The sequence below is a fragment of the Tamandua tetradactyla genome, chromosome 18 (genome assembly GCF_023851605.1).
Source record: "Tamandua tetradactyla isolate mTamTet1 chromosome 18, mTamTet1.pri, whole genome shotgun sequence".
NCBI lineage: Eukaryota > Metazoa > Chordata > Mammalia > Pilosa > Myrmecophagidae > Tamandua > Tamandua tetradactyla.
This window is the reverse complement of record NC_135344.1, coordinates 23,585,409-23,613,402: the sequence shown is the minus strand read 5'-3', so window position 1 is coordinate 23,613,402 and position 27,994 is coordinate 23,585,409. Positions and strand designations below refer to the sequence as shown.

At 36.9% G+C, this 27,994-nt stretch overlaps 1 protein-coding gene and 1 long non-coding RNA gene across 4 annotated transcripts in view; one reads left to right on the top strand and one right to left on the bottom strand.

Moving 5' to 3' along the window:
• The window catches only part of MALT1 (MALT1 paracaspase), a 63,910-nt gene extending 56,263 nt beyond the window's left edge, over positions 1–7,647 (top strand). For all 3 annotated transcript variants that reach the window (XM_077135350.1, XM_077135351.1, XM_077135349.1), the window contains one exon: positions 35–7,647. In XM_077135350.1, coding sequence (XP_076991465.1) covers positions 35–475 — 441 coding nt within the window. In that variant the 3' untranslated portion in view covers positions 476–7,647. The remainder of the gene's footprint in view (positions 1–34) is intronic.
• LOC143662017 (uncharacterized) overlaps positions 1–27,994 on the bottom strand; it is a 58,057-nt gene that overhangs the window by 23,399 nt on the left and 6,664 nt on the right. The window contains exons 3-5 of the long non-coding RNA XR_013165092.1: positions 6,005–6,076; positions 281–410; positions 19–89 (exon numbers count right to left, since the gene is read on the bottom strand). This is a non-coding gene — a long non-coding RNA (uncharacterized LOC143662017). The remainder of the gene's footprint in view (positions 1–18; positions 90–280; positions 411–6,004; positions 6,077–27,994) is intronic.

Here is a 27,994-nt window from a genome sequence, read left to right as displayed (position 1 = left end):
ATGGAAAAAATAACCAACCTCATTTCCTTTTCAGGAACATCTGATCTTCACAGTATGTTTATCATATCAGTATTCAGGATTGGAAGATACTGTGGAGGAGAAGCAGGAAGTGAATGTTGGGAAACCTCTCATTGCTAAATTAGACATTCATCGAGGTTTAGGAAGGAAAACTTGCTTTCAAACTTGTCTTATGTCTAATGGGCCTTATCAGAATCCTGTATCCACATCAGGTGCAGTTGGACATTACCATACTTCTCAAGAGTCATTCCCAGATATTTACCATTTAAATTCTGGTAATTCAAGCCACATTCTGCCATCAGATAATTGTCGTTGCAGCCGGACTCCAGATGCATTTATTTCACGTCATCATACCCACCATTATTCATCCCAATTTGCTGGAAGTAATGTACCTGAAGAGACAACAGATGAAATACCGTTCAGTTTCTCTGACAGGCTCAGAATTTCTGAAAATTGAAGTCCCTGATTTTTGAAAGTTAGCATAAATACTAGAACAACAGTACTTACAAGGCATTGTGCAAAAGCAGATATGCAATGTAGAGAGAGAAAAGAATAACATCTTTTTCAGAGCAAGCTCAGAACCACCTACTTTGAGATGCTAGAGTTGTATTGTTAACCACAGACTTCCTCTTTCTCTTAAGATTTTGCAAATTGGTTGATTTGTTCTTTAGGAATGAAATATGGGTGTGTGTATGTTTATTTGTACATGACAAAAAAATGTTTTCATTATGGCCACTCTGAAGTAAGAACAATAAGAATGGAATTATAGAATAAGTTATTGTATTTTTAGGATCACAAGAAACCTTAATGGATCACTAGGCTTAAATCTAATTTTTTCAGTGAGAAAAACATTAAGGTATCTTATCTAAAAACCAGCAACTGAACTGGAAATCTGAAAACTCCAGATTTCCATTCCAGGATTTATTCCACTACACATGCTGCCTCCCTGATAGGCTCTGAGACAGGTATTATTTTTGTACAGAGATTGAAAATATATATATATGTATATATTTGGTTGATATGCATATTTGTATATATTCTCAAGGGATGTACAAACTTTATCTTCTGATGATAGGACTTTGCTGGAAGCCTCAGTTAAAAGGTCAGTATGTAAATCTTAGATAAAATTGGCTGAAATTTCTGGTTCCTAAGGTCTTGCTTAGAAAACACATGAGCGGTTGAGAGGTAACAAAATGTTTGTCTATGTTAAAATTAGACAGCAAAGGTTAAGAATTGAAATGTAATCTGATCATTTTGGTAACCACTTATGTGAATCTTCCAAACATTGAAAGTAATTTTGTTAATAATAAATGGCTTCTTCTTGAATATGCTTTTAGAAAGTGGAACAAATCAGGTTAAAAAGGCAACTGGTAATAATATGTAAAAAGATCGAATTAGTCATTTTGAAATGTTCCACAAAGAAAATTCCAAGCTCAAACGACTTTTCTCGGTAAATTCTGTTAAACATTTTCAAAGCAATTAAACAAATCCTTCCCAAACTCCTCAAATTAGAAGAGGAATTAATACTTTGCAACTCATTTTTCAAGGCCAGTATTACCCAGATACCAAAGGCCAACAAAGACATCACAAGAAATTAAAGCCACAGACCCTTTTGAATATAGTACTTAATATTTTGAATATAGATGCAAAAAATCCTCAACATAATGCTAGAAAACCTAACTCAGCAGCTTATAGAAAGGGTCAATACCAAATGGGATTTATCCAAAAAAATGCAAACTTGGTTTAACCTCCAATTATAAACTAATATAATACACGATATCCAAAGATTAAAGAACAATGACCCACATGGTCATCTTAATAGACTGAGAAAGCATTCCACAAAATCCAGCACCCTTTTATGATTAGTACACTCAACAAACCAGAGATAAAAGGAAACATCTTCAATCAGATAAAGGGCATCTGCAAAAAAAACCCCAGTTACCATCATGCTTAATGGTAAAAGACTGCTGAATACTTTCCTCGGGTCAGAAATAATACAAGGATATCCACTTTTACCTCTTCTGTTCAGCATTGTACTTGAGTTGTAGCCAGGGAATTAGACAAGAGAAAGAAGTAAAAGGCACCCAGATTAGAAAGGAAGAAGTAAAACTATTTCTATGTATAGATAAAAATGATCTTTCATATAGAAAATTATAAATAATTCACTAAAAATCTCAAATGAATTCAGCAAGGTGGTAGGATACAAGATAATATACGAGAATCAATTATATTTCTGTATGCTAGCAATAAACATTCTGAAGATGATGTTAAAATAATTATATTTACAATAGTATCAAAAAGAAATTAAAATCTTGTATACTGAAAACTACAAAACATTTTTGAAAGAAATTAAGGAAATATACCCCATGTTCATGGATTGGAATGCTTAACATTGTTAAGATCGCAGGAGTCCCTAAATTGGTCTGCAGATTCAGTACACTTCCTATCAAATCCCAGGTGTCCTTTTTGTAGAAATGTACATACCAATGCTAAAATTCGCATGGAAATTCAAGGACCTCAAAATAGCCAAGACATCTTGACAGAGAACAACAAATTTGGAAGATCCATGCTTCCTGTTTTCAAAACTTACCACAAAGCTACAATAATCAAGACAATGTGGTTGGCAGAAGGATACAGACCAATGGATTAGAATTAGAGTCCAAAAATAAACCCATATTTATGACTTTTGACAGTGGTACCAGGACAATTAAACGGGGAAAGAGTAATCTTTTCAACAAATGGTGCTAGGACAACTGAGAGCCACATGTAAAAGAATGTAGTTGGACCTCTACCTCACACTTCAAAAACTAACTCAAAATGGATCATAGAGCTAAAACTAAAAATCTTAGAAGAAAACAAGGAAATATTTTCAGGACCTTGTATTAGGCCATGGATTCTTAGATTTTGCACAGAAAGCACAAACAACAAAAGAAAAAGTAGACTTCATAAAAAGAAAGACTTCAGTGCTACAAAGAACACCAAGAAAATGAAAAGACAATCCACAAAATGGGGAAAAAATATTCTCAAATCATATACCTAATAAAGGAGTTGATCCAAAATAAGGAACTCTTGCAAATCAATAGTGAAAAGACAAATAACCCAATTTTTAAAATGAGCAATGAATTTAAGTAGTCATTTCTCCAAAGAGGGTATACATATTGACCATTCAGGAAATGCAGATCAAACCACAATAAGATACCACTTTGTTCCCACTAGGATGGCTGTAATCAAAATGAAAGACAGTAAAGTTAGTGCTGGTGAGGATTTGAGCCATTAGAACCTGTATACATTGTTGGTAGGATGGAAAAATTGTGCAGCTATTTTTAATAAAATAGAGTTCCCACATGACCCAGCAAATCCCACTCCTAGGTATATGTATGTATTGAAAAGAAATGAAAACTTATGTCTACACAAAAAGTTGTACAGAGTTGTCCATAGTAGTAGGATTCATAATGAGCCAAAAAGTGTAAACAACCCATATGTTCATCTGCTGATGAATGGATAAACATAATGTGGCATATCCATACAATGGAATATTATTCAGCCATAGAAAGAATGTTCTGATACAAGCTGGAACAAAGATGAGCCTTAAAAGTTTTATTAGGCTAAGTGAAAAAAGCCAGACATAAAAGGCCACATTTGTTTGAGTGCACTTATGAAATGCCCATGTAGGGCAAATCCATAGAGACAAAGCAAATTAATGATTGATTAGGGATGGTGGATTTGTGGGAATTGGGGGGGACAGTGACTGCCATACAGAAACAGTATGGGGTTTCACCTTGGGATGATAGAAATATCCTAAAATTAGAATAGGTATAGTTTCACAGCTCTGTTCATACTAACAGTTATTGAATTGTACACATTAAGTGGGTGAATTTTATGTATGTAAATTATACTTGAATAAAGCTGTTTTACAAAAAAAAAAAAAAAAAAAGAGCAAATGTCCCTGGCAGATCTGTCTCCCATCCTGCAAAATAATTGGTTGGTTACATTCTGCAAAGATATTTTTCAGAGCTGTGTGCCTGATCTCAAGGAATGTTTTTGGTCTTGTAGCTACTGCCTTTAACTGGTGCTTTATGGAAACTAGAAGAGTTGTTAGTTTCATTGGGTTTTTTGTGTGTGTATGTTTGTTTTTTGTTTTTAAGTAAGAGGTCTGAAAATGGACTCTTACACCTTGAATTTCAGGCCAAACAATTTAAAGGTACAGTTAAACATTTTCCAACCTGAAAATCATAAATGTCACGCCAGGGATCTTAAATTGGGTTGTTTTGCTTTTTCCTTAATTGCTATAAATTGTGACAAGAAGGAAAAACTAAAGAATCGGGGTTGAGCAATATTAGTCATTTACTGCTAGTTCTTCATTGGTTTCCATGTAATTTCTGTGTCTTTCCTTAATACCAAGTTCCGTAGAAATTATAAATCATGACAGTGGAATCTGGTTTAGCATGTTTTCGTTTTTTAGATGGAATCTATTGATTCCTTTTTGGTGGGGGCATAAATTGATGAAAGCTTTTGTTTAGGCCAAATTGACTTTTTAAATGCACTTACCTTCTATCATTTAAACATTTTTCAGCAGAAATATTCTAGATGTTTACCACTAGGAAAAATAATTTTTTGGTATAGTCATACAGCTGTTAAGTAGAATAAGTATAAAGTATATATGATCCATGCGTGCTGCTATGGAAAGCTGCCTATGATAAATGGTAAAGCTCAGGTAACCACAATTTGATAATGTTCAGTTTTGTTTGTTAGTGTGCTTAATATATGAAAAGTAAAGGTCTAGAAGAATATATAAATATGCTTAATTATATGACTGTCCTGTAGAACTTTCTATTATTTTATAAATGTTCTATATCTACCCTCTCCAATATGGTAACCTCTAGTCCTATGCTTCTATTGAGCACTTGAAGTGTGGTTAGTGAGTGAGGAACTGAACCTGTCATAATTTCAATTTCAAAAGCTGTGTGTAGCTAGTGTCTTTCGTATTGGACCATGCAACTGTTGAGAATGGCCCTAATCCTCTCTTTCTAAGCCATCTCAGCAGGTGAACTCACTTCCCTCCCAGCTGCATGGGACATGACTCCCAGGCATAAGCCAGGGCCCAGCATCATGAGCCTGGGAAAGCCTTCTTGACCAAAAGGGGGAAGAGAGAAACTAAATAAAACAAAGTTTCAGTGGCTGAGAGATCTCAGAGTCAAGAGGTTATCCTGGAGGTTATTCTTATGCATTACATAGATACCCCTTTTTAGTTTATGGTGTATTGGAGTGGCTAGAGGGAAGTACCTGAAATTGTTGAACTGTATTCCAGTAGCCTTGATTCTTGAAGATGATTGTGTAACTATATAGCTTTTACAGTGTGACCATGTGATTATGAAAACCTTGTAGCTGACACTCCCTTTATCCAGGGTATTTACAGATGAGTAAACAAATAAGGACAAAAAATAAATATTAGGTGGCACTAAGCAGTAAAAGAAAAAAAAAATGGGTGGCTTGCAATATTAGTGATCAATGAGAGGGAGGATATATTGAATATGTGGGGGTTTCTTTTTCTGAAGTGATGCAAATGTTCTAAAAGTATTCATGGTGATGAATACACAAATATGTGATGATATTGTGAGCCATTGATTGTATACTTTGGATGGATTGTATGGTATATAAAGATGCCTCAATAAAAATATTTTTCTAAATAATGAGCCTAGGAGTCAGGAATGGTAGAGGGACTTTTACCTTTCACTTAAACCTCTTTGTATATTTTAATTTTAAAAAACTAAAAATGTATATAATTTTAAGTTGTGTAAAATAACTAAAAGGAAAATACAGTTTTGCCTTTTATATAAGCCATGCTTTTGTTTTGCTTAAATCACTTCTGCCAAAAATTGGGTAGGATAGGATTTATACAAGTGAAATTTAGCAAAGATAGCCTGTCAAAGCCAATTAGAATATGGGAAGATGAGGATTATAGAGGTTTGAGCAATGAAAGGCTTACCTTAAAACTTCTTGTACTGTGTATTCACCAAACCCAAAGCCAGTAGTTAATGCTGGGGAAGGGCATTTTTCTCTGGAAGAAAAAAAAAATGTGACATAACATTATAAGTTATATGTTTTCTAATAAAAGAAAAATCTCAGTAAATAGGAATGTTTGAATATAAAATATTAAAATACTATCCATCCAGAGGTGAACAGCCTTAGAAAAGAGTCTTTAACGAATATTGGGACAAAAAAGTTCATTTAGACATTTTGTTATCCTTTATCTCCTATGTTTATTACTTTTCAGATCTCTAATTTGCACATGAAGCAACAATGAGGTGGTGTCTCAGTAATGGCAATTTTTTGACTTGTCAAACCCAAGAAATTCAATCATTATGCAGCCAGGGCTTAGATAATTGACACACATATTGGCACGAACTTAATATCAAGAATGAAATCCATCTCTTTTTTACGTGAAAGTATATTTTTTAAACAAAAATTCTAACAAGTTTCAAGATATTTACTATTATTTGAACTCTACTGGAAGTTAAATACTATCATTGCTTTTAACTGTTAGCTGATTCTAAATACTCAGGATGTATGCATTTGTTTCTGCATTTCAACCTATTTATCCAGTTTGACATTGTGAATTTTATACAGGCCCAACTAAAATATTGTTTGCTATTTGAATTATAGAACATATACATATATGAATGTATAAGATATATAACAAAAATAAATAAGATACATAACAATATTAGTAGGGGAAAATGCAGAACATATGAATGTTTGCATAAATATGCATAATTCAATAGCACAAAAAAATCTCAGTATCAAACTAAAAAGTTGACTTTATTGAGGAGAATGACTCAAATCCAGTTTTTACTACTTACTAATAGTGTAGCTTGAAGTGTTAACCTGTCTATGCTTTTATCTTATCTGTAAAACTGCAGTGATGATAACATCAAAGGTTTGGTCATATTTTATAGGGCTGGCAGTACTAAATGAGATAATTCATAGAAGGCTCCAGCTTTGGGGAAAGTATGATGGCTAGCTTCATGTGTCAACTTGGCCAGGTAGGTAATGGTGGTGCCCAGTTGTTTGGTCAAGCAAGATCTGGCCTGTTACTGTGAGGACATTTCACGTACTTAAGTCATCAGTAAGTGATTGCATCTGTGGCTGATTTTATCTACAATCAAATAAGGAGAGCGTCTTCAGCAATGAGAGATGTTTCATCCAATCAGTTGAAGGTTGGTTGAGTAGAAGAAGCAATTACTATAGAAGTCACAAGAGAGAACTTTCATCCCTACTTCAACCAACCAGTTTCTCCTGGGGAATTCATCGAAAACCTTCATCAGAGTTGCCAACTTGCAGCCTGCCCTGCAGAATTTGGACTTGGGCATCCGCACTGTTGCATGAGACACTTCTGTAAAATCTCATATTATTTACAGATATCTCCTGTTGATTCTGTTTCCCTAGAGAATCCTGACTAATACAGAAAGTATCATTGTTCTTCGCATCTGGCACTGTCAAAACTGTATACAAAAGAGTAATATTCATTAAAGTATTTTCTATAAAGTACTGGCCAATTTATAGCTTCTAAAGTAAGTTGGAATTGAATTTTTTTCACTAGAATATCACTTTTCACAAAGCATGCAAATTTAAATTCACCAGATTTTAATGTTATATAAAGTATTTTATCTAGACACAAAAACAATTCTTAAGGGTAATATACTGAAAGAGTAACAGTTACTCTTATTGGTTGAATTATTTTTCTTTGCTCATTTGTATTTTCCAGTTTTTATACAGTGAATAACTATTTGATTTTAAAATATAGAAATGCACAATTGCATAATGTAAATATGCTATAAGCATCCATGAATTTGCTGTTAGAACATTTTTAATTTTTCATAAGCACAATCTTATGTTTGAAAGTGTATTGGAATTTATGTATTTTTAACTTTATGAGTAGTTGCAGAGATTATTAATTCTACTTGCCATAAAATTAGTAAAGCTGATCCTACCCATAAACTAAAGTATTCTCAATATTTTACATCATGTTTGAATTTAGTTGGTGAATTACAAAGGCATTTTAAGTACTAGATATGGTTGGCTGAGTATTCCTACATTAAGTTGCTAAGCATCAGGTTTTACTTATATATTAAGATTATGAAATAACTCCAATCTTCCAGAAAAGTTTGAAAAATAGTACAAGGAATTCCCATGTTTTTCACTCTGATTTTCTAAAGCATTGACATTTTTGTTTGTTTCATTATTCTTTCTCATATATCTACATATGTATATCTATATGCATATATGTGAGTGTGTATATATATATATATGTGAGTATATATATATGACTTTTTTCTGTTGTCATATATATATATACTCACATATATATATATGTGTTTGAAAGTAAATTGCCCTTTCACCCCCTAAAAGGTTTATTTAAAAACAAGGCCATTCTACATAACCTCAGTACATTATCAAGATGATGTTTAGGATCACAGAACCTCCCTCTGATGTCCTGAAAACTGGGAGGCACTTTTGCATAAGGTGGCCTAGGTTTGGCTCTGGGTGGTATATAGTTCAGGGTCCACAGTAGCATATCCACTTGGGGAAGGCCCCTGGGCAGCACTTTTGTGTCAGCATGTTTATGCATGCTGTCCCTGGAAGCACACCTGTGTGGAAAGCCAAATCACAGCCAGAGAGATGTTTGTAAGCAGCATAGAAACAAGGGGAGTAATTTAGACAAATCCAGTGATTAATGACATCAGGCTAAGATGACCCAACTTTTCATCTTATTGATTGACTTTGTCAATGGACCTGACATGCTTCCACACCAAGAGTGGCTCTCTCTTGGACATGCCTGGATTATTCCACAAGATGTTTCTCTCCTCTATCTAACTGTGCTTTGTAGGACAAACCCTATTAAGTCAAATTTGATGTTGCTTCTGGCACAAAAGAAGAGCCTAGATGTCCCCACTGCCATCAAACCTAAAGAAAAGTTTTTAGATAAAAATGATTCTATACTAACTCTAATTTAAAAATAATTTAACTCATTTTTAAAATATTTTTATTGTGAAATACATGTATAAAGCAAAGAAAGAAAAAGCAATAGTTTTCAAAGTACACTTCAATAAGTTCTTAGAGAACAGATTTCAGAGTTTATGTGTTACCATTGCAATATTTCAGATTTTTCCTTCTCAATGCTCCAAAACACTGGAGGTTACAAGGAATTTTAATAAGTGATTCAGCAGTCATATTCATTTGTTAAATCCTGTCTTCTCTGTTATACCTCCTCCTTCTCCTTTGATTCTTCTCCCAGTCTATAGGGATCTTTAGACAATGCCCATTCTGGCTTTTCCTTCTTGAGCAGGGCTGTCAACACGAAAGGATAGGGGGATGTAATTAATTGATCATCTTGGAGAGGCTGGTCCCTCTGGGTTTCAGGATTTATCTGTCCTAGGGACCCTCTGGGAATTATAGGTTCCAGGAAAGGAAACCGCGAGTGAAACTTTTATAGAGTCTCAGTTCAAGTCCTTGATGTTCTTAAGAGTTAATAGGAGTGATGTCAGGGTTTAGCAACTAGCATTTAGCACTATATAACTGCAGCATGCCTGAGAGTAGCCTCCAGAATAGCCTCATAACTCTATTTGATCTCCACTGGCAACTGATGCCATATTTTATTTTACTTCTTTTCCCTCTTCTGGTCAGGAAGGCATTGTCGATCCCATGGTGCAAGGGCCAGACACATCCCCAGGAGTCATGCCCCACATTGTCAGGAAGGTTTTCACCCCTGAATGTCATGGTCCACCCTGGGGGGAGGATAATGATTTTCCTTGCAGAGTTGAGCTTAGAAAGAGAAAGGCCACATATGAGCAACAGAGGTTTCCTGTAAGTAACTCAAAAGCCTTGTTATAGGTGATCTTAGCTTCTCCACTACAGAAATAAGTTTCATAAGAGCAACCATCAAAATCAAAGCCTTGCATAGCACCCTAGTCACACCTTCCTATACTGGGTTTCAGTAGTAATGATGTTGGGTTTGCACGGACTTACCATCTCTTCAGGTGCTAACCAGATTTCCTTCTACTGTAACCCCTGAAAATTGGACTCGGTGGAATACCTTGCTGGCCTGGCAGAATTCAGTGCATCAAAAATCTGAAAAAGAATCTTCTCGTTTAAGACTGAAATCCAATTACCATCTCTGCTGTTTAGAAACTGTTGTGTATCCCCAAACAGGTATGTTTTTTAATACTCATTCAATATTGTTTGGTGGGATATTTTTGATAAAGTTGTTTCCAAGGAGATGTGTGGGGCCTTTTGATTAGGTAGTTTCCATTCAGGGTGGGATGGCTTATTGCAGTCCTTTAAGAGGGAACCATTTTGGAAAGAGCTCACAGAGCCAACACAGCCAGAGACCTTTGGAAATGCAGAAGGAAACTGCCCTCAGGTAAGTCTTTTGAAACGAGAAGCCTGGAGAGAAAGCTAGCAGATGTTGCCATGTGCCTTCCCAGCTGACAGAGGTGTTCCAAACCCATCAGCCTTTTTTGAATCAAGTTATCTTTCTCTGGATGCCTTAGTTTGGACATGTTTATAGCCTTAGAACTGTAAACTTGCAAATTAATAAATTCCTTTTTTAAAAGCCATTCCATTTCTGGTATATTGCATTCCAGCAAGTTTAACAAATGAAAACACCATCCTATAATGAGACCAGGGCTTACATCTTCACCTTTGTATGGGAACAGGTGAACAAGCCCCAACCTGTATTGGGGTATGCTGTATATGATTGTTTAAAGTGGCTGACAGCAGAAGTTACAGCTTCTGCCCTTAGATCTACTGTTACAGTAGACCATTTGCCCCTGTGTGTATGGAACTCTTTAATGGAATTCATGATGTGCTGTGCTATCCCCCCAAATTGTGTGATTTTATTGTTATGCTACAAAACAAAAGCTTTTTCCACTAGCAAAATATTTCCAACCAACATGGGGCATATTGTTCATATGGCTATGGATCTGTGGGCAATATGGTTAGCCCTATTTACCCTATAACTGGGTAGGATGTGAGGACAGCTCTATGTCTCTACTACCTTATATAACTTTATCCTATACTCCTAGTAATTAGGAAGTGGTCAAAACTAAATATAGAATAAAATGAACTCCCTGGTGGTAATATCCTTTAACCATTTTTTCACCAAGTGAAGCTGCAACAGTTATTGGAAAACATGGCAGCTTTAGCCAATGACACTGCCGAAGCACTTAATGATCACAAAATAGCTATATCCTTGCTAAATAAAGAAACCACAGAGCCTAGAAAAGTAGTTTCACAAAATAGAATGGCCTTAGATATCTTCACTGCAGCACAAGGCAGCATTTGTGAAAAATTGTGCAGTGTTGTGTATATATTCCTGATCATTCTCACAATGTTTCACAAGTTTTAAATCATATGCAAGAGCACATACATAATATTGATCAATTATCAGTAGACCCCTTCTCTAAATGGTTAAAATCCCTTTTTCAGCCATGGTGGCATCTCTTTGTAGGGTTATTATCTCTGTGTGGGAGACTCCTAGGGTTCTGTTGTCTTTTTTTTTTTGAAATACAGATGCAACATCTGTCTCACGATCACTGTAGTCTGCTCCATAAGGGTGGATGGTGGTGCCCCAGGGCCCAAGCCTCTCCTCCATAGTAAGAGTAAGTTACTGCATGTAGCCACCTGCTTGACTGGGACAGAAGTTGTGCTGGTTTGAAAGGAAATATGACCACTAGAAAAGCCATGTTTTAATCAAAATCCCATTTCATAAAGGTAGAATAATCTCTATTCAATACTGTATGTTTGAAACTGATCAGATCATTTCCCTGGATGATGTAATTTAGTCAAGCATAGTTGTTAAGCTGGATTAGGTGACAACATATCTCCACCCATTTGGGTGGGTCTTGATAAATTTCTAGAGTCCTATAAAAGAGGAAACATTTTGGAGAAAGAGATTCAGAGAGAGCACAGAAGAATGACATAACCATGAGAAGTAGAGAGCCCACAGGTTGGTGACCTTTGGAGATGAAGAGGGAGGACACCTCCCAGGGAGCTTCATGAAACAGGAAGCCAGGAGAGAAAGTAGCAGATGACACCTTGCTCACCATGTGCCCTTCCAGCCAAGAGAGAAACTGTGACTGTGTTCACCATGTGCCTTTCCAGATGAGAGAGAAACCCTGAATATTATCAGCCTTCTTGAACTGAGGTATCTTTCCCTGGATGTTTTTGATTGGACATTTCTATAGACTTGTTTTAATTGGACATTTTCTCGGCCTTAGAACTGTAAACTAGCAACTTATTGAATTCCCCTTTTTTAAAAGCCATCCTGTCTCTGGTATGTTGCATTCTGGCAGCCAGCAAACTAGAAGAGAAGTTAAAGGTCAATTGACTTCCTCAAGGAGAAAAGATAAACCACTTCTCTTGTAAAGCACTGAAATTCCTCTTCCCTAACATGTTGATGACAAATCTCCAGAACCCTCTGTCAGTAGATCCTGCTGAAACTCTGTTCTCATACCTTATGGAATGTCCTTGTCCTAAACCCTTATAAGCTATCCCCTACACCACCCCCACCCCTTGCCGAGCACTGACTTCCACTTCTGAGTGATCGCCATCAGGAAGAATCTTCTCCTGTTCATAAACCCTAATAAAATTTATGTCTAACTCCATGCCTGACATGTTCTTGGTCTTGGGGCTGTGCTGACCTATGCTCTTGAAGAGCTGGGTTGGAACAGAAATGAATATCCTTCTTCTTAGAAAAAGTACATGAAAGTATTAAGTGTTCAAGGAGCACTTAAACCTACTCTCAAATGTTCAAAAAATAGATCATTAGGTGGATATATAGACTGATTGATAAATGGATAGATAGATGGATGGATTGATAGATGTAGATGGCAAATGTGGCAAGATGTTAAAACTGATAGATCTGGTTATTGAGTGGGGGAGGGCATGTATGGTTTGAGTTCTCTATATGGGTTTTGTATAATTTTTGCAATCATCTTGTAAGTGTGAAATTATTTCAAAATAAAAAGTTGAAATAAAAGGCAGACCTTGAGATGAGAAAAAAAAATCAAGGGCTTGGTCTATTTTCTTGGAAGTTCCTAATGGGTACCTGGGTTTCCCATACGGGAAAGTTTAAAGTTTCCATTTTTTCACCCTTTGGACCTTTAAAGAACTCTAGCAATACTTTTTAATTATCAGCCCACTATAGTCTCAGATGTATCCTGGCATTACATTAAGCTATACAAAATTACAAGGCCTCAATCCCATTCTGGACTTGAGTAGTTTATGTTGTTTAAATGAGCTATCCAAACAGATTTATTTAGATGATGTGTTATAGAAAGTTTCAGTTCTAGATATAGTAAACCTCTCTGCCTTTGGTCCCATACAATAGATGAATCTTTAAAGTACATACACTATCATCTTTTACCCTGTATCCTGATTTTCCTTAGTCCCAGCCAGATTGGCTTCACTTTTAACTCCGAGACCTGATCTCTTTTTCAGTTACTTTAACTGTTATTGTACAAAGCTATGCTAACTTTCAGGGCTGCTGACTTCATTTCTGGGTCTTAGATGTCACAGAGTTACTCAAAAGGTCCAGGGAAATACCAGCTGATGCACATATAGCTCAGTATCTCAGAATCTAGAAATAAACTTACAACTTCAGATTAAGTGTGGCTTCTATAAGCGTTTACAATATAGGCGCCGATGTTCTAATAAGTATTTTCTGAAAGACCTTAGTATATTTGTTCTTTTGTTTCTGGATTATTTTGCACAATACATTGTCCCCAAGGTTTATTCGGTTCATTGAATGCCTCTTGACATCCTTCCTTTTTGTAGCCACACCATATTCCATCATATCAATGTATCACAATTCGTCATTCTGCTTCTCAATCATGGAATGCTTCAGTAACTTCCACCTACTGGGCATCATGGATAATAAACCATGTCTTACAGTATCCTCACTTCGTTGTATGATCAGCAGCACTCTCAATTTTAGGCAATTTTCATTGGTCCACAGTGACAAAGAAGTGGTTTATGATACCATCTGTACATTCTTTAGTTTTCAAATCAAAACTACCTCCTTATCACTTCCTCTCCCCCAATTAGTTGCCCCTGGTAGTGCTACTTTTGATGTCTTCCTATTAACTACTGGCCACAGCATGCGTTTTTAGTTGCCCCTTTATACCCTTCTACTATTGACTTTTTGTCCAATATCGAATCTTTGAAATAGTTCATGTGAGAACTGATTTTATAAGTGTAGATTTAATCAGCGGGATACACATTCCCTTTCAATCATATTCACCTTCAATATGACAATGTTATATATAACCCCGCTAATTATACTATCACTTCTATCCATTCCCTTGCATTTAGGTTCAACCTCAATGGGTAGCCTTTCCCCCATCTCTAGCGTTTGTGTACCTCTAGGTCTGCTATATTCTACAGTGACCTCTGAGATTACCTTTACCAAGTATAATAGTGAAATCATATAGTATCTGCCCTTTTGTGTCTGACTTATTTCACTCAGCATTGTCTTCAAGGTTCATCCATGTTGTCATATGCTTTGGGACCTCATTCCATCTTACTGCTGCATAGTATTCCATCATATGTATAGACCACATTTTATTTATTCATTTGTCTGTTCATGGGCACTTGGATTGTTACATCTGTTGGCAATTGTGAACAGTGCTGCTGTGAACACCAGTGTGAAAATGTCTGTTCATGTCATTGCTTTCAGCTCTTCTGGGTATATACAGAGTATTGATATTGCTGGGTCATAGGGCAACTCAATATTTAGTTTTCTGTGGAACTGCCACATTGTTTTCCGAAATGACTGCACCATTATACATTCCAACCAACAGTGAATAAGTGTTTCAATTTTTCCACATCCTCTCCAATATCAATAGTTTTCTATTTGTTTAATAACAGCCATTCTTATAGGTGTGAGGTCATATCTCATTGTTGTCTTGATTTGCGTTTCCCTTATAGCTAATGAAGGTTAGCATCACTTCATGTGCTTTTTATCCATCTGTATTTGCTCTTCAGAAAAGTGTCTATTCATATCCTCTCCCCATTTTATAATTGGGTTGTTTGTTCTTTTGTTGTTGCACTGTATATTTTTTTTTATGTACACAGGATGTCAAGCCTTTATCTGATATGATGTCTCCAAATATTTTCTCCCATTGAATTGACTGCCTCTTCACCTTTTTGACAAAGTCCTTTGAGGTACAGAAGTTCCCATTTATCTATTATTTCTTTAGCTGTTTGTGCTTTAGGTGTAAAGTTAAAGAAGCTACCTCCTATTACTAGATCTTGAAGATGTTTATCTGCATTTTCTTCTAGAAGTTTTATGGTACTGGCTCTTACATTTAGGTTTTTAATCCATTTTTAATTAATTTTTGTTTAAGGGTGTAAGGTAAGGTTCCTCTTTCATTCTTTTGGCTACTTTTGGTATCTTTTGGTATTTGATTTCAAGTACCCATTGTCCATTTATTGAAAAGACTATTCTGTCCCAGTTCAGTGGATTTGGGGCCTTATTGAAGCTCAGTTGTCCATAGAATTGATGGTTTATCTCTGCACTCTTGTTTTGATTCCATTGGTTGATACTTCTATCTTTGTGCCAGTACCATGCTGTTTTGAACACTGTGGCTTTTTGTAATCTTTAAAATTGGGAAGTATCAATCCCGCACTTCGCTATTCTTTTTTTAGGGTATCTTTAGCTATTGGGGTCTCCTTTCCTTCCAAATACATTTGATAACTAGCTTTTCCAAGTCTTCAAAGTAGGTTGTTGGGATTTTGATTAGTATTGCATTGAATTTGTAGATCAATTTGGGTAGAATTGACATCTTAACAACATTCAACCTTCCTATCCATGAGCATAGAATGTCCTTCCATCTATTTAGGTCCTTTTTTATTTCTTTTAGCAATGTTTTACAGTTTTCTGTGTACACTCTTTGACATTCCTGGTGAGGCTTTTTCCTAGATACCTGATTCTTTTGCTTGCTCTTTTGAATGGATTTTTTTTTTTGTTTCCTCAAATAGGTCATTGCTTGTGTACAGAAACATTACTGATTTTTATACATTAATCTTGTATCCCACCACTTTGCTGGATTTGTTTATTAGCACAAGTATCTCTATCATAGATTTCTCAGGGTTTTCTAAGTATGGGATCATGTCATCTGCAAATAATGACAGTTTTATTTCTTTCTTTCCTAATGGATGCCTTTTATTTCTTTCTCCTGTCTAACTGCTCCAGCTAGGACTTCTAGTACAATGTTGAATAATAGTGATGACGATGGGCATTCTTGCCGCATTCCCAGTCTTAGGGGGAATGCTTTCAATCGCTTATCATTAAGTATGATGCTGGATATGGGTTTTTCAAATATGCCCTTTATATATACGATATTGAGTAGTTTCCTTCTATTCTTAACTTTTGGAGTGCTTTTATCAGGAAAGAATGCTGAATTTTGGTGAATGCTTTTTCAGCATTAATCAATATGATCATGTGATTTTTCCCTTTTGATTTATTAATATGCTGTATTACATTGATTGATTTTCTTGTGTTGAAACACCCTTTCATTCCTAGTATGAACCCCACTTGGTCATGATATATAATTCTTTTGGTGTGTCATTAGATTTGATTTGCTAGTATTTTGTTGAGAATTTTTGCGTCTATGTTCATTAGGGAGATTGGTTTGTAGTTTTCCTTTCTTGTAGCGTCTTTATCAATTTTGGTATTAGAGTGATGTTAGCGTCATAAAGTGAAGCTTTACCTCAATTTTTTAGAAGAGTTTGAGTAGGATTGGTGCTAGTTCTTTTGGAATGTTTGAGAAAATTCCCCTATGAAGCTGTCTGGTCCTGGACTTTCCTCAGTGGGAAGATTTTTTTTTTTCTTTTTTTTTTTTTTTTATTAATTAAAAAAAGAATTAACAAAACAATTAGAAATCATTCCAATCTACATGTACAATCAGTAATTCTTAATAGCATCACATAGTTGCATATTCATCATTTCTTAGTACATTTGCATCGATTTAGAAAAAGAAATAAAAAGACAACAGAATAAGAATTAAAACAATAATAGAAAGAAAAAAAAACAAAAAAACAAAAACAAAAAACCTATACCTCACAAGCAGCTTCATTCAGTGATTTAACATAATTGCATTACAATTGGGTAGTATTGTGCTGTCCATTTCTGAGTTTTTATATCCAGTCCCGTTGTACAGTCTGTATCCCTTCATCTCCAATTATCCCTTCTCTCTTTTTTTTTTTTTTTAATTAACGGAAAAAAAGAAATTAACCCAACATTTAGAGATCATACCATTCTACACATGCAATCATTAATTCTTAACATCATCACATAGATGCATGATCATCATTTCTTAGTACATTTGCATTGGTTTAGAAGAACTAGCAACATAACCGAAAAAGATATAGAATGTTAATATAGAGAAAAAAATAAAAGTAATAATAGTAAAATCAAAACAAAAAAAACAAAACAAAACAAAAACCTATAGCTCAGATGCAGCTTCATTCAGTGTTTTAACATGATTACTTTACAATTAGGTATTACTGTGCTGTCCATTTTTGAGTTTTTGTATCTAGTCCTGTTGCACAGTCTGTATCCCTTCAGCTTCAATTACCCATTGTCTTACCCTGTTTCTAACTCCTGCTGAACTCTGTTACCAATGACATATTTCAAGTTTATTCTCGAATGTCCGTTCACATCAGTGGGACCATACAGTATTTGTCCTTTAGTTTTTGGCTGGATTCACTCAGCATAATATTCTCTAGGTCCATCCATGTTATTACATGGTTCATAAGTTTATCTTGTCTTAAAGCTGCATAATATTCCATCGTATGTATATACCACAGTTTGTTTAGCCACTCTTCTGTTGATGGAGATTTTGGCTGTTTCCATCTCTTTGCAATTGTAAATAATGCTGCTATAAACATTGGTGTGCAAATGTCCGTTTGTGTCTTTGCCCTTAAGTCCTTTGAGTAGATACCTAGCAATGGTATTGCTGGGTCGTATGGCAATTCTATATTCAGCTTTTTGAGGAACCGCCAAACTGCCTTCCACAGTGGTTGCACCCTTTGACATTCCCACCAACAGTGGATAAGTGTGCCTCTTTCTCCGCATCCTCTCCAGCACTTGTCATTTTCTGTTTTGTTGATAATGGCCATTCTGGTGGGTGTGAGATGATATCTCATTGTGGTTTTGATTTGCATTTCTCTAATGGCCAGGGACATTGAGCATCTCTTCATGTGCCTCTTGGCCATCCGTATTTCCTCTTCTGAGAGGTGTCTGTTCAAGTCTTTTTCCCATTTTGTAATTGGGTTGGCTGTCTTTTTGTTGTTGAGATGAACAATCTCTTTATATTCTGGATACTAGACCTTTATCTGATATATCATTTCCAAATATTGTCTCCCATTGTGAAGGCTGTCTTTCTACTTTCTTGATGAAGTTCTTTGATGCACAAAAGTGTTTAATTTTGAGGAGTTCCCATTTATTTATTTCCTTCTTCAGTGCTCTTGCTTTAGGTTTAAGGTCCATAAAACCGCCTCCAGTTGTAAGATCCATAAGATATCTCCCAACATTTTCCTCTAACTGTTTTATGGTCTTAGACCTAATGTTTAGATCTTTGATCCATTTTGAGTTAACTTTTGTATAGGGTGTGAGAGATAGGTCTTCTTTCATTCTTTTGCATATGGATATCCAGTTCTCTAGGCACCATTTATTGAAGAGACTGCTCTGTCCCAGGTGAGTTGGCTTGACTGCCTTATCAAAGATCAAATGTCCATAGATGAGAGGGTCTATATCTGAGCACTCTATTCGATTCCATTGGTCGATATATCTATCTTTATGCCAATACCATGCTGTTTTGACCACTGTGGCTTCATAATATGCCTTAAAGTCAGGCAGCGCGAGACCTCCAGCTTCGTTTTTTTTCCTCAAGATGTTTTTAGCAATTCGTGGCACCCTGCCCTTCCAGATAAATTTGCTTATTGGTTTTTCTATTTCTGAAAAATACGTTGTTGGGATTTTGACTGGTATTGCATTGAATCTGTAAATCAATTTAGGTAGGATTGACATCTTAACTATATTTAGTCTTCCAATCCATGAACACGGTATGCCCTTCCATCTATTTAGGTCTTCTGTGATTTCTTTTAGCAGTTTTTTGTAGTTTTCTTTATATAGGTTTTTTGTCTCTTTAGTTAAATTTATTCCTAGGTATTTTATTCTTTTAGTTGCAATTGTAAATGGGATTCGTTTCTTGATTTCCCCCTCAGCTTGTTCATTACTAGTGTATAGAAATGCTACAGATTTTTGAATGTTGATCTTGTAACCTGCTACTTTGCTGTACTCATTTATTAGCTCTAGTAGTTTTGTTGTGGATTTTTCCGGGTTTTCGACGTATAGTATCATATCGTCTGCAAACAGTGATAGTTTTACTTCTTCCTTTCCAATTTTGATGCCTTGTATTTCTTTTTCTTGTCTAATTGCTCTGGCTAGAACCTCCAACACAATGTTGAATAATAGTGGTGATAGTGGACATCCTTGTCTTGTTCCTGATCTTAGGGGGAAAGTTTTCAATTTTTCCCCATTGAGGATGATATTAGCTGTGGGTTTTTCATATATTCCCTCTATCATTTTAAGGAAGTTCCCTTGTATTCCTATCTTTTGAAGTGTTTTCAACAGGAAAGGATGTTGAATCTTGTCGAATGCCTTCTCTGCATCAATTGAGATGATCATGTGATTTTTCTGCTTTGATTTGTTGATATGGTGTATTACATTAATTGATTTTCTTATGTTGAACCATCCTTGCATACCTGGGATGAATCCTACTTGGTCATGATGTATAATTCTTTTAATGTGTTGTTGGATACGATTTGCTAGAATTTTATTGAGGATTTTTGCATCTGTATTCATTAGAGAGATTGGTCTGTAGTTTTCTTTTTTTGTAATATCTTTGCCTGGTTTTGGTATGAGGGTGATGTTGGCTTCATAGAATGAATTAGGTAGTTTTCCCTCCACTTCGATTTTTTTGAAGAGTTTGAAGAGAGTTGGTACTAATTCTTTCTGGAATGTTTGATAGAATTCACACGTGAAGCCATCTGGTCCTGGACTTTTCTTTTTAGGAAGCTTTTGAATGACTAATTCAATTTCTTTACTTGTGATTGGTTTGTTGAGGTCATCTATTTCTTCTTGAGTCAAAGTTGGTTGTTCATGTCTTTCCATGAACCCGTCCATTTCATCTAAATTGTTGTATTTATTAGCGTAAAGTTGTTCATAGTATCCTGTTATTACCTCCTTTATTTCTGTGAGGTCAGTAGTTATGTCTCCTCTTCCATTTCTGATCTTATTTATTTGCATCCTCTCTCTTCTTCTTTTTGTCAATCTTGCTAAGGGCCCATCAATCTTATTGATTTTCTCATAGAACCAACTTCTGGCCTTATTGATTTTCTCTATTGTTTTCATGTTTTCAATTTCATTTATTTGTGCTCTAATCTTTGTTATTTCTTTCCTTTTGCTTGCTTTGGGGTTAGCTTGCTGTTCTTTCTCCAGTTCTTCCAAATGGATAGTTAATTCCTGAATTTTTGCCTTTTCTTCTTTTCTGATATAGGCATTTAGAGCAATAAATTTCCCTCTTAGCACTGCCTTTGCTGCGTCCCATAAGTTTTGATATGTTGTGTTTTCATTTTCATTCGCCTCGAGGTATTTGCTAATTTCTCTTGCAATTTCTTCTTTGACCCAGTCGTTGTTTAGGAGTGTGTTGTTGAGCCTCCACGTATTTGTGAATTTTCTGGCACTCTGCCTATTATTGATTTCCAACATCATTCCTTTATGGTCCGAGAAAGTGTTGTGTAAGATTTCAATCTTTTTAAATTTGTTAAGACTTGCTTTGTGACCCAGCATATGGTCTATCTTTGAGAATGATCCATGAGCACTTGAGAAAAAGGTGTATCCTGCTGTTGTGGGATGTAATGTCCTATAAATGTCTATTAAGTCTAGTTCATTTATAGTAATATTCAGATTCTCTATTTCTTTGTTGATCCTCTGTCTAGATGTTCTGTCCCTTGATGAGAGTGGTGAGTTGAAGTCTCCAACTATTATGGTATATGAGTCTATTTCCCTTTTCAGTGTTTGCAGTATATTCCTCACGTATTTTGGGGCATTCTGATTCGGTGCGTAAATATTTATGATTGTTATGTCTTCTTGTTTAATTGTTCCTTTTATTAGTATATAGTGTCCTTCTTTGTCTCTTTTAACTGTTTTGCATTTGAAGTCTAATTTGTTGGATATTAGTATAGCCACTCCTGCTCTTTTCTGGTTGTTATTTGCATGAAATATCTTTTCCCAACCTTTCACTTTCAACCTATGTTTATCTTTGGGTCTGAGATGTGTTTCCTGTAGACAGCATATAGAAGGATCCTGTTTTTTAATCCATTCTGCCAATCTATGTCTTTTGATTGGGGAATTCAGTCCATTGACATTTAGTGTTATTACTGTTTGGATAATATTTTCCTCTAACATTTTGCCTTTTGTATTATATATATCATATCTGATTTTCCTTCTTTCTACACTCTTTTCCATATCTCTCTCTTCTGTCTTTTTGTATCTGACTCTAGTGCTCCCTTTAGTATTTCTTGCAGAGCTGGTCTCTTGGTCACAAATTCTTTCAGTGACTTTTTGTCTGAGAATGTTTTAATTTCTCCCTCATTTTTGAAGGATAATTTTGCTGGATATAGGAGTCTTGGTTGGCAGTTTTTCTCTTTTAGTATTTTAAATATATCATCCCACTGTCTTCTAGCTTCCATGGTTTCTGCTGAGAAATCTACACAAAGTCTTATTGGGTTTCCCTTGTATGTAATGGATTGTTTTTCTCTTGCTGCTTTCAAGATCTTCTCTTTCTCTTTGACCTCTGACATTCTAACTAGTAAGTGTCTTGGAGAACGCCTATTTGGGTCTAATCTCTTTGGGGTGCGCTGCACTTCTTGGATCTGTAATTTTAGGTCTTTCATAAGAGTTGGGAAATTTTCAGTCATAATTTCTTCCATTAGTTTTTCTCCTCCTTTTCCCTTCTCTTCTCCTTCTGGGACACCCACAACACGTATATTTGTGCGGTTCATATTGTCCTTGAGTTCCCTGATACCCTGTTCAAATTTTTCCATTCTTTTCCCTATAGTTTCTGTTTCTTTTTGGAATTCAGATGTTCCATCCTCCAAATCACTAATTCTATCTTCTGTCTCTTTAAATCTATCATTGTAGCTATCCATTATTTTTTCTATGTTTGCTACTTTATCCTTCACTTCCATAAGTTCTGCGATTTGTTTTTTCAGTTTTTCTATTTCTTCTTTATGTTCAGCCCATGTCCTCTTCATGTCCTCCCTCAATTTATCGATTTCATTTTTGAAGAGGTTTTCCATTTCTGTTCGTATATTCAGCATTAGTTGTCTCAGCTCTTGTGTCTCATTTGAGCTATTGGTTTGTTCCTTTGACTGAGCCATATTCTCAATCTTTTGAGCGTGGACAGTTATCTTCTGCTGCTGGCGTCTGGGCATTTATTCAGATTTCTCTTGGTGTTGGACCCAGCAAGGTTGTAATATTTTTCTGTGAAATCTCTGGGTTCTGTTTTTCTTATCCTGCCCAGTAGGTGGCGCTCGTGGCACACGTTTGTCTGCGGGTCCCACCAGTAAAAGGTGCTGTGGGACCTTAAACTTTGGAAAACTCTCGCCGTCCTGGGGGTTCGCTAGCCGAAGCGGCTTGAGCCGGCCCGGGGTCCGAACGCAGGGAGGGTTGCTGGTCGCCGCAGCCAGGGAAAGAGCCCGTCCGAATTTCCTAGTCGGCCCTGGGCAACAAGCGTGGCGGGAGGGCGCCAGCGGCAGCGGCCCGCCCGAGAGAGTGCACGTTCCCCGGGAGTCACGGGGTCACCGTTCTCCGCGGCCTGGGGGTTTCCGATCCAATTCTCTCAGTTGGTCCGGGGGCTGTGCGTGGTGTGGGCGCCAGTCGCCTTGGTTTCAGGGGACCACCTCTCCAATTCTCCCAGCCGGCCCGGGAAGGGGGAAGGGAGTAACTCCGGCCGCTTGCCACCCTGCCTGGTAAGGCCCGCGCGCCTCGGCGATCTCACCCGAGCTGCTTCTCTCAGCCAGCCAGCCGTTCCAGGATGGGGTACGCTGTCTTTTTTATCTCTGTTGTGGCTTTGGGCGCTTTCTGTATCGTTTCTACTCCCCTAGTAGGTGTCCTGGAGAAGAAACTAAGATCCGCGCGTCTTACTAAGCCGCCATCTTCCAGGAAGTCCAGTGGGAAGATTTTTGATGACTGATTGGATCTCTTTACTTGTAACTGGTTTGTTGAGATCTTCTGTTTCTTCTCAAGTCAGCATGGGTAGCTTGTGTGTTTCTAGGAATTTGTCCATTTCATCTAACTTGTCTAGTTTGTTGGCATATTGCTATTCCTAATACTCTCTTATGATTTTTTTTATTTCTTCAGGATCCATGGTAACAACCCCTTTCTCATTCCTATTTTGTTTATTTGCATCCTCTCTTTTTCCTTTGTTAGTCTAACCTAGCCAGACCCCTAGGGTCCATCAATTTTATTGATTTTCTCAAGGAACCAACTTTTGATTTTGTTGATTCTTTCTATTGTTTATTGTTCTCCAGCTAATTTATTTCTGCTTTAATCTTTGTTATTTATCTTCTTTTATTTGCTTTGGGGTTAGTTTGCTCTTCTTTCTCTAAATTCTCTAGGTGAGCAGTCGTGTTCAATTTTTGCTCATTCTTGTTTTTTAATATAGGCATTTAGGGCAATAAATTTCCCTCTCCGTACTACCTTTTCCACAGCCCATAAGTTTTGATATGTTGTATTCTCATTTTTCAAGTAATTTCTTGTTTGATCCATTGATTATTTAAGAGTGTGCTGTTTAATCTCCATGTATTTGTGAAAGCTCTGGTTCTTTGGTGGTTATTAATTTCCAGCTTCATTTCTATGAGGTCAGAGGAAGTGCTTTGGATAATCTGAATCTTACTAAATTTATAAAGATTCATTTTTGTACCAGCACATGATCTATTCTAGAGAACATTCCATGTGCACTACAGAAAATGTATATCCTGGTGTTTTGGAGTGTAATAATCCATGTATGTCTAATTCATTTATCACATTGTTTAGGTTCTCTATTTCCTTGTTGATCCACAGTTTGGTTTTTCTATCTATAGTGGAGAGTGGTATATTGAAGTCTCCCACTATTATTGTTGAAATGTCTATAGCTCCCTTCAGTTTTGCCAGTGTTTGCCTCATGTACTTTGGAGCTCCTTGATTGGGAGCATAAACATTTATGATTGTTATTTCCTCTTGGTGAATTGTCCTTTTTATTAATTTGAAGTGCCCTTCTTTGTCTCTTCTGATGTCTTCTCATTTGAAGTCTATTTTATCTGATATTAGTATAGCTACTCCTGCTTTCTTTCATTACAGCTTACATAGAACATCTTTTCCCATCCTTTCATTTTCAATCTATTTGTGTCCTTGGGTCTAGATGCGTCTCTTGTAAACAGCATATACATGAATCATATTTTTTAATCCATTCTGCAATTCTGTAACTTTTAATTGGTGAGTCTAGTCTGTTAATGTTCAAAGTTATTACTATAAAAGTAATAACTACGCATCTTATGCTCTGGTTTTTATTTATTAGATCCATATATTCTTTTCACTTTTTTTATCCCTTAAATTATTTTTGAATTATATTTTAAATTTTTTTTAGCTGACAGTTCTCTCATCAGTACTTCTTACAGTTGTTTAGCTCTTTCAGTCCTTATTTGTCTTTGAAGATTTTAATCTCTCCCTCAATTTTATGACAACTTGGCTAGATAAAAAAATCTTGGCTGGAAGCCTTTCTTATTCAGGATCTTAAATATATCATACCTTCTTGCATCCATGGTGCCTATTGAGTAGCCCGAACTCAGTCTTACATGTTTTCCCTTGTATGTAGCAGATCACTTTTCTTATGCACTTTCAGCACTTTATGTTTCTTTTGACATTTGACAGTTTGATTAGTATGTGTCTGAGTAGGCCTATTTGAATTTATTCTATTTGGAGATCATTGGGTCTATCTGATTTGCATATTTATGTCTTTTATAAGGGTGGGAAGTTTTTCCCAATTAGATCTTCAACTAACCTTCCCAGCCCTTTACTCTTCTCTTCTCCTTCTGGGACATCAGTGATTCTTATATTTCTATGCTTCATGTTGTCCATCATTTTTCTAAGATCCAGATCCATTATTTATTTCCATTTTTCTTGCCATTTATTCTTTTGTGTGTTCTAGTTCAATTGCTCTGTCTTCTAGCTCACTTATTCTTCCTTCTGCTACTTCAAATCTGGTATCATGTGTCTCTAGTATATTTCTATCTACAATATCTTTCATCTCCGTGAGATCTGCCATTTTTCAGTTTAATCTTTCAAATTCTTCTTTATGCTCACCTAGTACCTTCCTGACATCCTTTATTTCATTATAAATGTCTTTGAATAGCTGTTCCATATTCTGTGTCCCCTCTGGAGTTCTGATTTGATCATTTGGTTGGGACATTTCTGTATGGATCTTCACGTGCTTTGTGATTTTATATTGTGTTCATGGCATTTGATTATCTTAATAAGGTTATTTTGCAAGTTGGTTTCCTTGACTTATCTAAAGTTTTGTATTTACTTTGTTTTGCATTTGGTTTCTCAGTAGTTCCCCTTCAAACCAAGGCCTGGATCTCATGTAGGGGGTACAATTCTAGTTGAGGGTCCATTAAAAGCTAGGCAGGGGTGCACATGTATTTTAGTGGCAGAACACTCCTAGCATGAGGGAGACCTGGGCTTGATTCCCAGCCCATGCACCCAAAAATAATAATAACAATAATAATTAAAATTACATATGGGAAAAAAATACATCTCAACAGTAGCAGGCCCCAAAGTCATAAGGAGACAACCCAAGATATATTGGGTATCAACTCGGACTGGTGCCCTCAAAAGGGAGAGAAAATTAAACAAATAAAGAGGAAGAAATTAAAAACTGAAAATCAATAAAAATATAAATATATTTAAATATATAAATAAAAATAAAAAATAACAACATACTAATAAACATATATATAGAGAGAGAAAATATATTTTAAAAAGAAAACTAGACAAATTGGGAGTTTGCCAGTCTGCTCTTAATCACTTCTTCCCAGCAGGTAGCACCCCTGAGGAAACTTCTCCCCTTGGGTCCCTCCCTGACTGCAGCAGCCAGCTGGGCAGATGGCATGCATGGTGGGTGAACTGCTTTCTGCCCCCGCTGGTGGGACAGCTGGTCCTGGTGAAGGGGACTGGGAAGCCAACTGCAGTACCTGGGGGAGTAGATGATCCGCAATGCCCAGCACCTGGTGGATCCACCATACACTGTGTCTGACCATCGGGCACTCACAGGCTCTAGCCAGGCCTCTCTCCCAGTGCCTGGGGGCATGGCTCTTGGTGGTGGATGGCTGGGCTGTCTCTCAGCTCCCTCCAGGCCTTGCCAGCCATGGAGCCACTCAAGAAGGTTTCCCCAGTCAGCAGCTGAGGCAGGCTGGAGCAGACAGCTGGTCAGTTCATTCCAATCTGCACTTCCCCATGCCTGCTGTCTGCCCCCAGCCATGGCTGCTCAGCTCCACACTGCTCACCCATCCCTCTGCCTCCACCTCTCTCCTCCTCTGGAAATTCTGAAGACCCTTTCAATCACTCACCCCTCCAAGACCACAGTCCGGGTCATCCTCTCCCCATCCCCTATCTTGACCCAAGAAGCAGGGATGAATTCAATCCACCCCACTCCACCATCTTCCCAGAAATCCCAATTTAACTCATTTTAAAAATCTTGGTTATTTGGGAGAGGATTAATGATTGAAAAGTATTGCCTGCTAGTTGTCTGGAAACCTATCTAGATACTTAACATTCATTCTCACACATTCTCACTTTAAAAGGTCTTCGCCATAAATTGCATTTCCTTGGAACATAACCTTAGCATATAATACAGATACTCAAAACAACTGAAAAACTGTCCTCTTTTCCAGTCACACAGAACCACTAGCAGTTCCCAGGTGCAGTTCAGGAGGTCACCAAGACCACCATCAGGTTCAGTAATTTGCTAGAATGACTCACAGAACTCAGAAATGCTGTTATACTACAGTTATGATTTATCACAGTGAAAGGATAATAAAATCAGCTAAGGGAAGAGTTCTGTAAGGCAGAGGTGAGAGAATTTCCAGTTTTCCTCTTCCAGTGGAGTTGTGCATATAGCACTTACTTCACCCAGAAATGATGTATGGGAATACACAGGGGATATTGCCAACCAGGGAACCTCAGCTGAGCCTTGGTGCCCAGAGTTTTTAAAAGGGGTGTGTCATATAGACATGGCTGACTGCCCATGTGGCTGACCTTAGTCTCCAGCCCAGAGGTGGAGCTGATATCTTGTGGCCCAAGGTCCCCACCATAAATCACATTCTTAGCATAGACTATCCAGTGTAGTCTAAGTCTCCCAAGTAAACAAAGACACTCTTTTTAGGCAGGATATTCCAAGGACTTAAAGGTTACCTCCCAGGAGCCAGGGAAAGGGGCCAAATCTTTCTTTGTCCAAGGCCAGTCCTTTACCACACACCAGGATACTTCAGGCTCTCTCACTGGAGTTTTGCACCTGTTGTTGTCTGTCTGGAGGACCTTTCTCAGGCAGCCAGGTTCACCCGTCATCTTTCTTTAAATCTTCACTCAGGTGACACTTACTTCAGAAAACCTTGCTGTTCAGCCCCCCAGCTTGGGCAAAAATGCCCATTTTGGGTTTCTTTCAAGCTCTCTGCTTGCCGCTATCTCTCTTATCTCCCTCAGCTCCTATCTCTCTGCACTGCAGGTACCTCTCTACTTGTCTGCCTCACCCATTAGGCTTCAGTCCCATGAAATTGCAAACTGGGGTCCCAAGGAGAGACTCCACATTTT